At 41.0% G+C, this 15,741-nt stretch overlaps 1 protein-coding gene across 12 annotated transcripts in view; it reads left to right on the top strand.

Moving 5' to 3' along the window:
- LOC124142732 (sodium/hydrogen exchanger 9B2-like) overlaps positions 1-15,741 on the top strand; it is a 43,350-nt gene that overhangs the window by 9,230 nt on the left and 18,379 nt on the right. For 9 of the 12 annotated variants that reach the window (XM_046511354.2, XM_046511355.2, XM_046511359.2 and 6 more), the window contains 9 exons: positions 871-1,407; positions 2,686-2,773; positions 4,210-4,392; positions 5,982-6,157; positions 6,803-6,909; positions 8,840-9,004; positions 10,024-10,132; positions 10,989-11,125; positions 11,561-11,635. In XM_046511354.2, the coding sequence (XP_046367310.2) occupies positions 897-1,407; positions 2,686-2,773; positions 4,210-4,392; positions 5,982-6,157; positions 6,803-6,909; positions 8,840-9,004; positions 10,024-10,132; positions 10,989-11,125; positions 11,561-11,635 (1,551 nt within the window). In that variant the 5' untranslated portion in view covers positions 871-896. Of the gene's footprint in view, positions 1-870; positions 1,408-2,685; positions 2,774-4,209; positions 4,393-5,981; positions 6,158-6,802; positions 6,910-8,839; positions 9,005-10,023; positions 10,133-10,988; positions 11,126-11,560; positions 11,636-15,506; positions 15,730-15,741 lie in introns of all 12 variants that reach the window. The other 3 variants (XR_007222508.1, XM_048400743.1, XM_048400742.1) reach the window with 1 other exon arrangement.

Below are 15,741 nucleotides of genomic sequence, written 5' to 3'. Positions count from 1 at the left end.
AAAATAAATGAATTTTTACATGTTTTGAACTTAGAAATATGTTGGAGTTGAAGTCGGGGAGATTAGTGAGCCCTGCTCATTTTTTACAGCCCTGAAGGTTTTTTATCTGAAACTTTATAAACTTTTCTCGTTTTTTTTAGTCTAAAGCAACTTTTTGACTGGTCCGTTATCACTGTTGATCTGGTGGCTGTGGGTTCAAATCTCCGATTGACCCTGATTGTGGTCTTGGTGTGTCAACACTATATCCATGCAACTGGGTTCAAGATTCAAGAACGTCTAAGACCTGCATAATTTGTGCCTTTATTTCCATTTAACATTTCCAGATAACCGAAAGTCATTGGTTATTAACACCAATCTGAAGTAATTGTACACTAGGTATTCACTCAATTCTAAAACTGTCACTGTACTTGAGAATGGTCCTGTGAAGATTCCGGGTTAAAATAGGTCTTCAGCAACCCGTATTTGCCATAAGAGGCGACTATGCTTGTCGTACGATGCATGTAATCATATCCCAATTGCCTAGATCGATGCTCATGATGTCAGTCACTGGATTGTCTGGTCCAGATTTGATTATTTACAGACCGCCGTCATACAGCTGGAATATTGCTGAGTGCGGCGTTAAACAACAACAAACAAACAAACAAACATGAGAATGGCTTTTATCATATTTGTTACATTGCTGTAATATATGGCTAAGATATGTTAGAGTTATATGTCTATCAAGGCAATGAACAACAGCTGCCTTAGGTGAAGATCTAAATATTTGAATAATAGTATCTGAAAATTCACACAAATTAAAACCCTCTCTACTTTTGCCTATGTCAGAAAATTTATGCTGGTTAACAAAAGTAACATACTTTGTGTTGCCAGGTGACTGAATCACTGGGTCAGCAGCCATGTCAGAGGGGCAGACGGACAAAGCCAGGGAAGCAGACGGCCTAGCTATGCAGAGCTACTCTAACAGCTCGGCTAAGCTGTCAAAACGTGACATGTTTTCGGAAGGCTCAGCAACCATGGATCAAGATGGAGAGGTGGAGGTTGAAATTAGTGAAGAGCTCCCAAAGTCAGAACAACCAAAGAAGTGCCTTGCTCTCCGGACATGTTGCCACAGGACATTCAAACCCATTCAAACACACTACAACCCATTGCCAGAAAATGCCACCCTTGGTCAGAGAGTGAAATATTTTTTTATGTGTCCACCCCATGGGAAAGTAGGAGGCTTTCTGGTGCTGTTGTTCATGTTCGGAATCTGGCTCGCTGTTTTGATCTCCCTGACCGGGGCGGAGGCACTCCCGGGGGGCAACCTGTTTGCGTTGCTGGTGTTGTTTGTCACCTGTTGGTTTGGTGGATATTTGGTGTCACTGGTTAAAAACATCATCCCTTTCCTGCCGCTTCCACCATTGCTAGGTAAGTTTCAGATTATGTGTTGGGTGTCAGTGTTAATGAGGATGTATTCGTGGAATATCATTATTGTCATGCATACCTGCAGTCTGTTTTGAGTTAGTTAGCATGATCCTTTTGGCGTTATTTTTAGTAGATTATTGTGTTAAGATTAGCTTACTAGACAGGAAGAAGTTTACAGACTGTCGAGGCAGTTTCAATGAGAAATGAAAAACATGCTGATCCTTTTATTTTTTGTGGTACAATAATAAATAAAGGTCTAATAATAAATAAAGGTACAATAATAAATAAAAGTATAATAATAAATAAAGGTACAATAATAAATAAAGGTACGATAATAAATAAAGGTACGATAATAAATAAAGGTACAATAATAAATAAAATGTCCTATTTCAATCAGTGACAGTCATGTTGTTGTTTTATTTAAGAAATAAACGACGAGCTGGAGTTGTTTATCGTACCATCAAACGCTACAGGGAGAAAAAAACATGAGGGGCACAGTTTTTTATTGTACGATAAACGACGACCATGAGTCGTTTATTTCTTAGATGAGATATCAACATTATTAACAACCTCTCTAAGGATGATGATAAAATGTACAAGCTTTACAAATATTTACCCATATCTTCATAATGATGACTCCCTCAATAGAATCCAACATTGGCGTTGTAGGACAAGTTCATTTAATGCACAGGTGGATATTTCTTGTATATTCTCACAATCCTCATGTCGACTACCTGTACCTTTGGGGTTGTCAGGTAGCCTAGTGGTTAAAGCGATCGCTCGGCAGGCCGAAGACCCGGGATCAATTCTCAACATGGGTACAATGTGTGAAGCCCATTTCTGGTATCCCCTGCCGAGATATTGCTGGAATATTGCTGAATATTGCTCACCTGTACCTTTTCTCCCATTACTGATTGTCAGATCTCTCCTGCTTTCGGATGCGATCGTTCGGCCATCGCGTTTATCAGTGTTGCTCAGCTCCATCAATGGTGAACAACTCACTAGACACTCCCCTCTCAAAAATAACGTCCAATATACGATGTCATCAAGTCATCAAGTTGCGAGCAACTGTTTGAATCTCCAGAAATGACGTCATGATGTCTTATCGTGAGATAGCCACATTTCGTTCTTCATTGTTCTTTGTGATTTATCACGTAGCTATCCTTTATGTGTAAATACATGTGACCAAAGTTCCATAATCATAAGAAATCTGCTCAAGCAGAGTCTATTGTATGCTGTCCACTGTAACAATTGGGATATGATGTGCCCTATCTCTTCCAGGCATGCTGCTTGTTGGAGGGTTATTACGAAATGTTCCCCAGATAGCCATCTCCACCGATATACACCGTGCCTGGTCCTCAGGAGCCCGGTATGACGTCACACGCTGTTGTTTGTTTGTTTGTTTGTTGTTGTAAGCTGCACTGAGCAATGTACCGGCAATGCGATGGTGGCCTGTACATATTCAGGTCTGGACCAGACAGTATGGGGGTATAAATCAACCAATTGACACCCGGCCCACAGATCCATTAAGTTGCTTCTTGTGACCAGCTTAGTTTGCAAGGGACCAATTCTAATCCTGAATCGATACGGGGACCCACTGTTGTTTTGTGGGAGGAGTAAAAAACTGTTCTAATAATAGCCAAATTTGATAATTGGTAGCAAAAGTTGGCTAAGGAATGTAATGAATTAAAGATTAAGGTTTGGTGGGATGGTGAAATGGGGTTTAACGTCACAGCTCAAGATAATTGCATTTATATAGCCATGTGCATGCTTGTGTATGTGTGTGTGTGTGGCTGCTTGTACTAGTCCAGACTAATGTCAATTTTATAGTGGGGTTAGACGAAATGGAGTTTAACGTTGCACCCAAGATCATTGCATTTATATAGCCATGTGCATGCTTGTGTATGTGTGTGTGGGGCTGCTTGTACTAGTTTAGGGGGCGGTTGGGAAGCCTAGTGGTTAAAGCATTTGCTCGTCACGTAGAAGACCTGGGTTCGATTCCCGACATGGGTACAATGTGTTAAGCCCATTTCTGGTGTCCCCCTGCTGTGATATTGCTGGAATATTGCTAAAAGTGGCGTAAAACCATACTCACTCACTCACTCACTGTACTAGTTTGGACTAACGCTGGTTTTATGGTGGGTTTTAGTCGAAATGGAGTTTAACGTTGCACCCAAGATCATTGCATTTATATAGCCATGTGCATGCTTGTGTATGTGTGTGTGGGGCTGATTGAACTTGTCCAAACTAATGTCAATTTTATACTGCTAGCCCTGTGAGATACCATGCCACAGTTAACATAATAACCCCACTCAGACATAGTATACTGACTCTGAGCTGACCAGTCCTTGTCTTAGCCCCTTAATGCCAAGTGCCAGGTAGGATGACAACAAGTACCATACATATTTTGGTATGATGTGTCCGGGATCAAACCACCAACGTCTTTGGAGATTACAGACATGACTTTGTTAGCTCACCTGAATGAAAGTCAAGGAAGCTGACGCCATGGTCAGGTTGTCTGTTGTTGTAGCAACTGGCTACATACCTGTTTGAAAGAAATGAAAAATTGTATGTTGATATTTAGGGAGTGTATATGTTTTTATCAGATTCCTGTTTATGGCTATGTAAAACTAGACAATATTCTTGTATTGTAAAATGGGTTGATAGTGAAAAGAAAATAATTTTTGATTAGCAGCGAACTGGCCATTGACAATTTCTTATCATTCAGTACAGTTTCAACAAGCTGCTATTTACATAGTTCAATGTTTTTCCAGGAGGTGTTACCGTTATGGGGTTTTGTTCCAGGAATATAGCTCTTGGCATCATCCTTCTGCGAGCTGGTCTTGGACTGGACCCGTCTGCTCTCCGGAAGCTGTCCTTTGTAGTCGTCAGACTGGCCTTCTCACCATGCCTCATGGAGACCACAGCCGATGCAGTTGCAGCACATCTCCTGCTCGGCTTCCCCTGGGAGTGGGGCTTCATGCTTGGGTAAATACAGGGGAATGGGTTTCATGTGCGGGTAAATACAGGGGAATTGGCTTCATGTGCAGGTAAATACAGGGAAATTGGCTTCATGTGCGGGTAAAGGGGAATGGGCTTCATGCTCGGGTAAATACAGGGAAATGGGCTTCATGTGCGGGTAAATACAGGGGAATGGGCTTTATGCTCGGGTAAATACAGGGAAATGGGCTTTATGCTCGGGTAAATAAAGGGGAATGGGCTTCATGTGCGGGTAAATACAGGGGAATTGGCTTTATGCTCGGGTAAATACAGGGGAATGGGCTTCATGTGCGGGTAAATACAGGGGAATGGGCTTCATGCTGGGGTAAATACATATTTCATCTTGTTGGCGAAGTTAAAATAAGTGACGAGTCAAAACGGAGATTATGAAATTTCAAAACTTGGAACTGATTTGCTGTGATTGAAAAAAGTGAAACCAAGAAGTTGGGTTATTTTTATATAGATTCCTAACAAATTACTAATAAAACAATTCATGCAATATATTGTGGTGTGTATCGCAATAAATGAGTCATTATTGCATTGCAGTAAATCGCAAAATGAAAGTCGGGTCCGTGCCCATCATCACCAAGTAGGTCAACTTAGTGTTCTTGTGTTCGTAGATGGCAAACAGTTAAGGGAGGTAACTCTAGTTGTAAAAGGTTGTTAATATGGTACGTTTCCAGTTGTTGGGGTAACAGTTGATTAATATCTGTATCAGAATCATTGTGGAAATTGTTTCCGTGCTGTACTAGTCAGTCATGTTTGCCAGATAAAGTCAGACTGACATTTAATTGTCTTTTTGATATGAAATAGAAAGGAGCCCAGAGAATTCCAGACTCTTCTTGACTTGCCGATGAATTGAAGACTTGCTTTGGATTTTTCCGATAGTTTTGTTTCTGCGTGTATGAGAGGGAGTGAGTATGTGAGTTGATTTAACACAGCTTTGAACAGTATTTCAGTTACATCATGGTGTGACCGCCTCCGTGGTCTTGTGGTAGAACGTCCGCCCGGAGAGCGAAAGGTCCGGGGTTCGATTCCCGGCCTCGTCATACCACAAGACGTTAAAATATGGTACTTGTTGTTACCCTGTCCGGTGCTCGGCATTAAGGGGCTAAAACAAGTACTGGTCGGCTCGGAGTCAGTATACTGTGTCTGAGTGGGGTATTCATGTTAAACTGCGGCATGGTATCTCAGTGAGCTAGCACTATAAATCAGCATCAGTCCGGACTAGAACAAGCAGCCACACACACACACGTGCATGCACGTCGCTATATAAGTGCAATAATCTTGGACGCTGCGTTAAACTCCATTTCACCTTCATTTACATCATGGTGTGTCAGCTTGGTGTGGGAGGGAAGCCTGTGACGAAGTTTTCAGATGTTTTCCACCTTGTTGAAACCCATGGACACAGGTATGGTGCTGAGTCAGCTAAAAACATGAAAAGGGCGAACCAGGATTCAAACCATAGGTTCCTGGCACAACTAAGGGATGCAACTCTAAACAGAGAAATCTGTATGAGAGACTATGATATGGTGTGTACCATCTGTTGCAGGTAAAGAGTGTAATGTGTGTTGCAGGTTTGTGATCGCAGCAGTGTCCCCGGCCGTGGTGGTCCCCTGCCTGCTGTCTCTGCAGGAAGATGGGTATGGGGTAGACAAAGGCATCCCCACTCTCGTCATCGCAGCAGCCAGTGTGGATGATGTGTTGGCCATCACTGGCTTCGGTGTTGTGCTGGGCATTGCCTTCTCACAAGGTACATACCATGTCTAGAGATGTTAGTATGTAGCCTCATCTCTGTGCTCTCCGTCACAGGTTCGTCAGACCCAAACTTGACCATTCACCCACTCACCTCATCACACCTGAGGGGATTCCAGGCTGAACATGCTGAATAAGTCCTCATGTTCTTGTGCTTGTCCCAATTTCCATCGAGGTTGTTTTTTGTTTTTTAACACTTGGCAGTAATGCAGCAATGTTCATGTCTGTAAATAATTGAATCTTAATCGAAAATGCACTGATTGATATAATGAGCACTCTCACCTCTCAATCAATCATGTCACCTATTTCAACTGTCGTAGGTTACTGGGGACTAATTTTTATTTTTGCCCAAGAATCCCCACTGGGTAAAACCAACGAGAAGTGGCAGTTGATGGTTACCATGGTTACAGAGTGATGTGGCTAATTGTGTCCCATCTTTTCAAGGGATCACTGTCAATGTAATGGGTCAGTGGTTTGTCTGGTCCAGATTTGATTTCTTACCAACACATTAGAACTGTTCAAATGTTATCAACAACTCATTGACATTCTTCATGTGTAATATGTATTCCTTAAACAGGATCCTATTTTCAATGCGACTCATCCCGAGTATTCACCAGCCTTTCCCTGTTCTGTTTACCCCCAGGTAACTTGGCGTGGACGCTGCTGAAGGGCCCCCTGGAGGCTGTGGTGGGCGTCGCCCTGGGGACTGTGGCTGGGGTCATACTCTGGTACTTCCCACAACGCACCAGTGTAAGTTGCTCCGGTGTACAACTGCTTCTCAGTATTGTTTCCAACCGCCTCCGTGGTCCTTTGGTAGAGCGTCCGCCCGGAGAGAGGAAGGTCCAGGGTTTGATCCCCGGCCGCGTCATACCAAAAGATGTTAAAAGATGGTACTTGTTGTTACCCCGTCTGGCACTCGGCATTAAGGGGCTAAAACAAGTACTGGTCGGCTCGGAGTCAGTATACTGTGTCTGAGTGGGGTATTCATGTTAAACTGCGGCATGGTATCTCAGTGAGCTAGCACTATAAATCAGCATCAGTCCGGACTAGTACAAGCAGCCACACAAACACACACACGTACATGCATATCGCTATATAATGGCAATAATCTTGGACACGACGTTAAACCCCATTTCACCTCACCAGTATTGTTTCCAGTGTTCATTTAAATAGTCTCATTGATGAGTAACCATGGTAACATTTTGGTAACGTGTGTGCAGTATTTGAAATTAATGGGGGTCCTGGGTTGTAGAGCTGTGCTGCTGTAATGTTTGAATCTGGAAACTCCTTAAATCTTCAGTTTTTAGCATTAAGATTGTGACTCCTTGACTTTTCATGCTTAATTTCAAACCCCAATCAGTTACAATCCATTACAAGCATGTTTATCAATTAAATCACTGGAATAAATGTTACCACAAGTGATGGCATGAAAAACACACTGAACAGATTGTTTAGTGGAATCAGTCTACGCTGAACGAGACTGGGATTTATGTCCAGTTTGAGTCACCAGTCCAGATTTGACAGAAGTCTTATTCTAGCAAAGAGTTATGTCCCTTGGTATTGCATGTGAAGTGAACAGTCAGTTTTGAAGATGTGTGTACATGTACATTAACACCTGAAAGATATGCCTTGGAGAGAGGCTGACGCCACAATATAAACAATATGTGTGTACGGGGTCCAGCTGACATATCTACATTGTAGATGATGGCAGTGATTTGAATCCAAGCTACATTTACAGACTGGTTTTCTCATCTCATCATATTATAGACTGCAAATCCAAGCAATAGCATTGGCTGGTACAGTGACATGGCTATCTCAATTTGCCGGTAACATTGCATGCATAAACGTGCAAAAGATTATGATAACTCGTGATACAAAACTTGGAAGATTTAACTATCTCCTTTGAATATTCGTTATTTGACAATTCCTGATCCTTTCAAAAGCAAAAGTATGTTTGTGACAAAAAAATTATTTATTTATCTAATGTACCTGTTTAAGCTGTTTGAAAGTTACATGAATGGAATTTAAAATATGATCTCAACCTGTACAACTTTATTCAATCCACTTTATCCCTGTGATGATCTGGTTAGAACTGATCTTCAGCAACCAATGCTTGTTGTAAGAGGTGACTATTGAGATCTGACAATCAGGCTTGCTGACTTGGGTGATGTATGTCATCGTATCAAAATTGCGTAGATTGATGCTACTGATGTCATTCACTGGATTGTCTGGTCCAGACACAATTATTTACAGATCACCTTCATACAACTGGAATTTTGCCGAGTATGGCATTTGACAACAAACAAATAGTCCACTTTGTGCGGCGTTAAACAACAAACAATCCACTTTATGTACCCTGCAGAATGAGGAAAGTTGCTGCTGCGCCGAGTTTATTCTCAGCATCATATTACATTGTAATCATATTGTTTGTTAATAAGAACTGCTTACCGGATGTGCGAGGTAGTTGCCTGAAAAGTTAATCCGGGATGTGAGAGTAAGTTACATAATAAACGGGTCTTTCGTCCCATAATTTGAGTCCGGAATCGGGAGGGAAGGAGGTCTGGATTAGACAGGTTTCAGTGATGCTAAATGAGTGTAGTAAATTCATGACTGTATATTTGGTCCAGTGTTGACAGAGATCAGCTTGAGTTGAGAATAATAGAATTGAATGTTGTTGCAGAAGAACCTGGTGTTGTTTCGGTCTGTGATGCTGGTGGGGTTCGGTCTGATGGCCATCTTTCTCTCCACGTACCTAAAGTGGGCGGGGTCCGGACCTCTGGGCTGCCTCACTCTCGCGTTTGTTGCTGCGCTGAAGTGGAGGAAAGAGTTCAAGGAGGGTGAACAGGTGAATGTCACCATGAGCTACACAGATGTTAAAGCAGATTGATTTAGAAAGGTTTCCCCTTCCTTTTGATTGAGACTGATAATACTCTTTTCAATCTGTGACACTGTGATTATTTTGTGAATCATTCTGTTAATTGTGTGTTCCCATGTGCATCACTTGCCATGTGTTTGTAAAATCTACTGTAAGAAGATCATTTATCTCTTTCTTCCTATGGAGAGAGGGGGGTGGTCGGGTAGCCTAGTGGTTAAAGCGTTCGCTCGTCATGCCGAAGTCCCAGGTTCGATTCCCTACATGGGTACAATGTGTGAAGCCCATTTCTGATATTGCTGGAATATTGCTAAAAGCGGCGTAAAACCATACTCACTCACTCACTATGGAGAGAGGAAGGTCGGGGGTTCAATTCCAGGCCGCATCAACCAAAAGATGTTAAACATGGACCCACTTGTTAAGTCTTTGAAAGGCCTTTAAAAGTGATACACATAAGGAAGAGAATTTATGGATGTCAACTTCTCTAAATCAGGAACGTATATACTTATTCCTAAATCCTCCATTCACCTGATGAAGGAATAAGTATATGCTCTGAAACATTGTCTTCCTCATACTATAGAAGTTGACATCCATAAATTCTCTTCCTCATGGATGGGCGGTCATGTAGCCTTGTGGTTAAATTCGTTCGCTTGTCAGGCCGAAGACCCGGGTTCGATTCCTGACATGGATGCAATGTGTGAAGCACATTTCTGGTGTCCCCTGCTGTGATATTGCTGGAATATTGCTAAAAGCGGCGTAAAACCATACTTACTGACTCACCTTTCCTTATGGAACTTGTTATTACCCTGCCTGGTGCTGATTCAAGGAAACCAAGAACTCTGCAGTCATTGTAATGTGGTGTAAATTAACCAAAATTTTTCGGAGTTATTTGACCAGAAATATCATATTTATTGCTTGAGGGTTCGGATGTTTATTGACATTTGTTCACCCATGTTGTAGGATTGTGATGATGTGAGAATGTATGTTTCCAGAATCCAATTGAGAATGTTGTGGGTGTCCTGTGGATGATTTTTCAACCATTACTGTTTGGTCTGATTGCATCTGAGGTGGAGATCTCGAGTATCGACAAGAACACCATTGGTAGGTTCTGCTGTGTAGAGAGTATCAGCTGAAAACACCATTGGTAGATTTTGCCTAGAGAGTATCGACAAAAACACCATTGGTTGATTTTGTCAAGAGAGTATTGCCAAGAACAGCATTGGTAGGTTCTGCTGTGTAGAGAGTATCGCCAAGAACACCATTGGTAGGTTCTGCTGCATAGAGAGTATTGCCAAGAACACCATTGGTAGATTTTGCCTAGAGAGTATCGCCAAGAACACCATTGGTAGATTTTGCCTAGAGAGTATCGTCAAGAACACCATTGGTAGATTTTGCCTAGAGAGTATCGCCAAGAACACCATTGTTAGATTTTGCCAAAAGAGTATTGCCAAGAACACCATTGGTAGATTTTGCCAAGAAAGTATCACCAAGAACACCATTGGTAGGTTCTGCTGTGTAGAGAGTATTGCCAAGAACAATATTGGTAGATTTTGCCAAGAGAGTATCGCCAAGAACACCATTGGTAGGTTCTGCCTAGAGTGTATCGCCAAGAACACCATTGGTAGATTTTGCCAAGAAAGTATCACCAAGAACACCATTGGTAGGTTCTGCTGTGCAGAGTGTATCGCCAAGAACACCATTAGTAGATTTTGCCAAGAAAGTATCACCAAGAACACCATTGGTAGGTTCTGCTGTGCAGAGAGTATTGCCAAGAACAATATTGGTAGATTTTGCCAAGAGAGTATCGCCAAGAACACCATTGGTAGGTTCTGCCTAGAGTGTATCGCCAAGAACACCACTGGTAGATTTTGCAAAGATTGACTAGAGTATTGACTAGAACAACATTGGTGTTCAGAGGTATGTGACAAGATGATCGAGATGTGATGTATGCCTCCAGGTCTCGGCCTAGCCACTCTTGGAATCGGATTGGCAGTAAGGATGGTGGTGTCCTTCCTGGCAGTGTTCTTCACACCTCTCAACCTCAGGGAGAGGATGTTCATTCCCTTTGCATGGCTGCCCAAAGCCACGGTCCAGGTGAGGTTATGACAACAGACGACACTTCAATGGTCATTTAGCTTCTAATTCAGTCGAATACTAATGTACCTTAATTCAAATGACCATGGGGCCCATGTTGGTCAGAGATTAAGGGTCATATCTTTCTTCATAAGTAAATGAGCTCAGAAGGTAGGTTCTGTTTTGTGAGTGATTTAGGCGTTAGGAGAACATTTCTGCTGAATTAATGATCCAGATTTGATTTCTGCTGCACATTGTTTTATTCTATGAACAACTGCAGATCTGCACACTAATCTTTTGAAAATAAATCCAATATGGATCCCAGTGACATGGACATGAAAGTAATACTGTTATATTGTTAAAATACACATGGATATTCAATTTATTTGTAACCCTAAACAATATAGAGAATGATCAATAATGTTAAGTTTTGAAATGACTTCTGTTTTTCTGCAGGCTGCCATTGGTGCCAAAGCTTATGAAATGGCTATTTCTGAGGGTAAACCAGAGCTGGAGAATTTAGGCAAACAGGTCAGTAATAATTATCTCCCTTGAGGAAGAGGGTCTCTAAACAATGCATGCTGGGATAGGGAGGGGAGCTCGACTAATAATGGGTTATGTTTGTGCTTGCTGTTGATGTTGTAGCTCATTGTTTGACCATTAAATGCATTTTGCTTTTTATTTCCTAGCTTTGCACAAGCTAACTTTTTAGCTCGGATACCAGCTATAATTTGTTAATGGATACCTTACATATTTGTTGATCATGAGGTAGTAGCATTTCAAACTTCTTGATGGGATTAGCTATATCTCGATCTGCTCCTATGGCAGCTATGGCTGAGTCTTTCGTGTACCCCCCCCCCCCCCCCCCCCCCCAAATAGCACTACAATGGCAGTGATCATTATGGCTGTCTTCAGTGTTTGTTAGGCCCCTGGTATTGCACTCGCAGGCTTTTTTCCCCTTGACTGTTCATTGTTACATATAATTGTTCATAGAACTGACAGGAAAGGACCACCCAACACTTTCAGCTTGAAATCTATATGACTTTTACACCCTTGTTTGTTTTTTAGCATACTTCATGATATCATATATGTATATATCTTGTACATGCAGATGGATTCGGTGTTATATACATTTTTTAATGCATTTTTGCTTTTATCAGTTTTGCCTTTTAACACTTCATGTGTGCCATTAACTATTTTATGTTCACTTTCAGCACAGCTAATACTTTATTTGCTTGTGTTAATTTGATTATTTTGGGCTTTTTATTTCAGGTTAGGTTTAAATGATTTCTGTTTTTTCTAACATTCCTTTAAAAATTATACCTTTTGTCATCTTCACTTTAAACTGATCAAAATTACACTTATTTATTGTTTTTTAATTTCTTTGCACAATAAACTTGATATTGGACATGGAATGGTTAGATAGATAGTGCAGTGTTTTTTGTGAGTTACAATTTCAAGTGATATCTGCAGTAATTCAGCTATATCGTTGCTAGAAAACCTGTCAATGGAAGACTGTAAAACAACAAGTTTATCACAGATTTGTATTTATTGCTACTATGAGACCATATAAAGATGACTCACTATACATAACAAACACATTAGAGAAAAACAGGCTCCAGATCACCAGCAAGTTAGGCCACCATGTGGCTATGGGGACTTCCTGTACGTCTGCTACCTACATTGTACCCCAGCAGGATTCACACCTGCCAGTTAGTTGCAGAGGGTTGTTTACAAGTTAAGCCTAATATTAAGATAAACACCCTGTTTCATTTTATCACTGTGTGTTACATCTGACTACTTTTCATAACTTTATGACAGGACTGGCAGACTCTAAACCATCTTCCCGAAGAAAGTGAGTTAACTGAGTTCCACCCTTGCCGAACTAGGCTGGTATTATGGAGTTACATTTTGGCTGGACTAACGAGTCTATGCATAGTCCAATCAAAATCGCGCATCGAAATCGAAATCCGGTTCCTAAACTATCATGCAGAGTTCGGTCGATTGCAGGATTTGCACAGCATGTGCACCGCCAACTCGTCAGCAGATATTTTCCAAATCTTTTCATGTTTTTAGTCAAGGTGCTCACAGGATTTGATGCATTTCGCAATGTAAGACCCGTTTTATCACAATATTGATCTTGATTATCGATCAGATCGTCATGACTGGGCGCCACCATTTTGTGTGAAGCAAACACAAGTGATACGAGAGGTGGAATCTGATTGGTCCATAGGAGAGGTTTAGAAGGGACATAACTTGTAATAGCCACTGGTGGCTCTACGATCGAGCCCAGTAATTCTAGCCTAGTTCGGCAAGGGTGGAAACTGGACTTTTAAAGTCAGTTAACTCTCTTGCTCCGGGAAGATGATTCTAAACAAATGACATCTCCTAGACTAGATTATCTTCTCTTTGGCTAAGGGCAGTTACTCCAGCAGGTGGACTGAGGAATTGCAGCTTAAAATGATCACTGATATTGAAACATTATGTGTAGGCAGTTTCCTTTTTGCCTATGTGGCAATTACACATTGCAATGGCATAAATTGGTCCAGGAAGACTTGCAATGTCTAGGTATCATTTGTAAGAAGCAAGGATGCATTTTTCGACGATAGGATTTAAGAATAACATTATTTGATGAAGAGGTTATCATGCTGGTATGTTTTGGGATGGTAATCATTATTAGAAATAAGCACTATGTATTTAGCTCACCAAGGCATGATAAATACAATGTTTATTCCTAATACAGGATATTTTCCATCCCAAAACACACATGTGATAACCTCTATATAATCATACAATATATATATAATACAGACCCGTGAAGATCCGGGATAGAAAAGGTCTTCAGCAACCCATGCTTGCTGTAAAATGTGACTATGCTTGTCGTAAGATGCGACTGACGGGATCAGGTGGTCAGGCTCGTTGACTTGGTTGATACATGTCATCGTATCACAATTGCGTGGATCGATGCTTATGATGTCAATCACTGGATTGTCTGGTCCAGACTCAATTATTTACAGACCGCCGTCATATAGCAGGAATATAGCTGAGTGCAGCGTTAAACAACAAACAAACAAACAAATCATACAAGAAAATCACACCCAACAAGAAGCTTACAACGTTTATTAAATGCTTACAAACAGGAATCACCTTGGAAGCTATTATTGCCAAGGTTTTAGTTTCAACGTTTGAATTAAGTTTGCGCTGTTTTTTTTGTTCTGTTTTAATAAGCACCCGCTTATGTCAATCTTCTAATCGCCTGGGTGCTAATGATGGCAAATGTGATGCATGTCATAACATAATGTCATAACAATGTTAAGCATTCAGCACTTGCCGTGGGTGGTTGTATGCATGAGAAGTCAAGTGGACTGGTTGCATGCTGCCCCTTACAATAATGATGGAATGTCTAGTGGGTATGTTTATCTTAATGGTTTATTTTATGAAGCAACACTAACACACCGGACAATGAGAACACTAAGAAGAATGATGTATGTTATATTTTAAACATGCACTCAAAAGGACCAAAAAGCTGAAATATGCCTGTGAATTGAATTTGGCACACCAAGAGGAGGTGGCCAAGGAATTAGAGTAAAATTGCTAAATTCCTTTCCTTTTTACCAACTGCTTTGTCGTCTACTGATGCAGGAAATAGTTTTTTGTACAAACTCAGTGTGTATCTTCCTATTTGTGGTCTTTTGGTGACTGTGTGCAAATTTAACAAACATAGCATACACATTTCTATCTTGTTTATATTTTAGGCCTGATTAAGGGTATCAGTAAAGTGTAATGGCATTGTCCACGGAAAGACGTGGTTCGTCATTTTGAACTGTTTTCACTGAGGATAACCAATAGCAAAGTAACTTGTGCCTATGTAATGATAGTAACTGATTTTGAGGACCATAATGTGTTTCTGAGATCATGTTTATTAACAAATACCCTTTCTTTCCACTCTGCATTTCTGATGATCTGGACAACAACTTGACCTTCAACTCCTCGGCTGTGACCTTCAATGATCTAATCTGCTACTGTTGCATACTGGGATATGCCTGGAAAACCTCGTCTGTATATGCCCTACTTATTCTGTTTGCATGTTAATGTACCAAAAATATATTCACCATGTTTTTCATGAATTTAAAACTCTTTTTATGAATTCACCACGTTACTTTTTTGCTTTTGAACACTTCTGTGTTTGCATCTGCCTTGTATCCATTGTATGTCATTTACACTCATGTTGTTGTTTGATCCCTTGAATATGTTTTGGGGTAATATGATTGTGTTTGATCAATGATATCTTTCAAATGCATTGAAACATTAACCTTCATATTGACTGAAAATATTGAATTGTATGTTGAACTTTGATTACAAATTGATTTCCTGCTGTGGGATTGATGTGTGACACATTCAGGTTTTAACATTGGCGGTGTTGTCCATCTTGGTGACCGCGCCCCTCGGGGCAGCCATTGTGTCCATTATGGGGCCAAGGTTGCTGAAGCAGACACTGAAAGACAAGGGGCTGGCTGTTGGGGTTGCTGAAGTTGCTCTACCTCTTGAGGATGACGAAGGAGAGAAGGAGGCAGAAGAAGGAGGTCTTAGGGAGAAGATGCTTCTGTGAGAAGGCCCAGAAGAAAGTGGGCGATTAT

Source organism: Haliotis rufescens, unplaced genomic scaffold, assembly GCF_023055435.1.
Source record: "Haliotis rufescens isolate VD_foot unplaced genomic scaffold, xgHalRufe1.0.p SCAF_20, whole genome shotgun sequence".
Lineage (NCBI taxonomy): Eukaryota > Metazoa > Mollusca > Gastropoda > Lepetellida > Haliotidae > Haliotis > Haliotis rufescens.
Note: the sequence above shows the minus strand (reverse complement) of the source record. Positions and strands in the feature narration are given on the sequence as shown.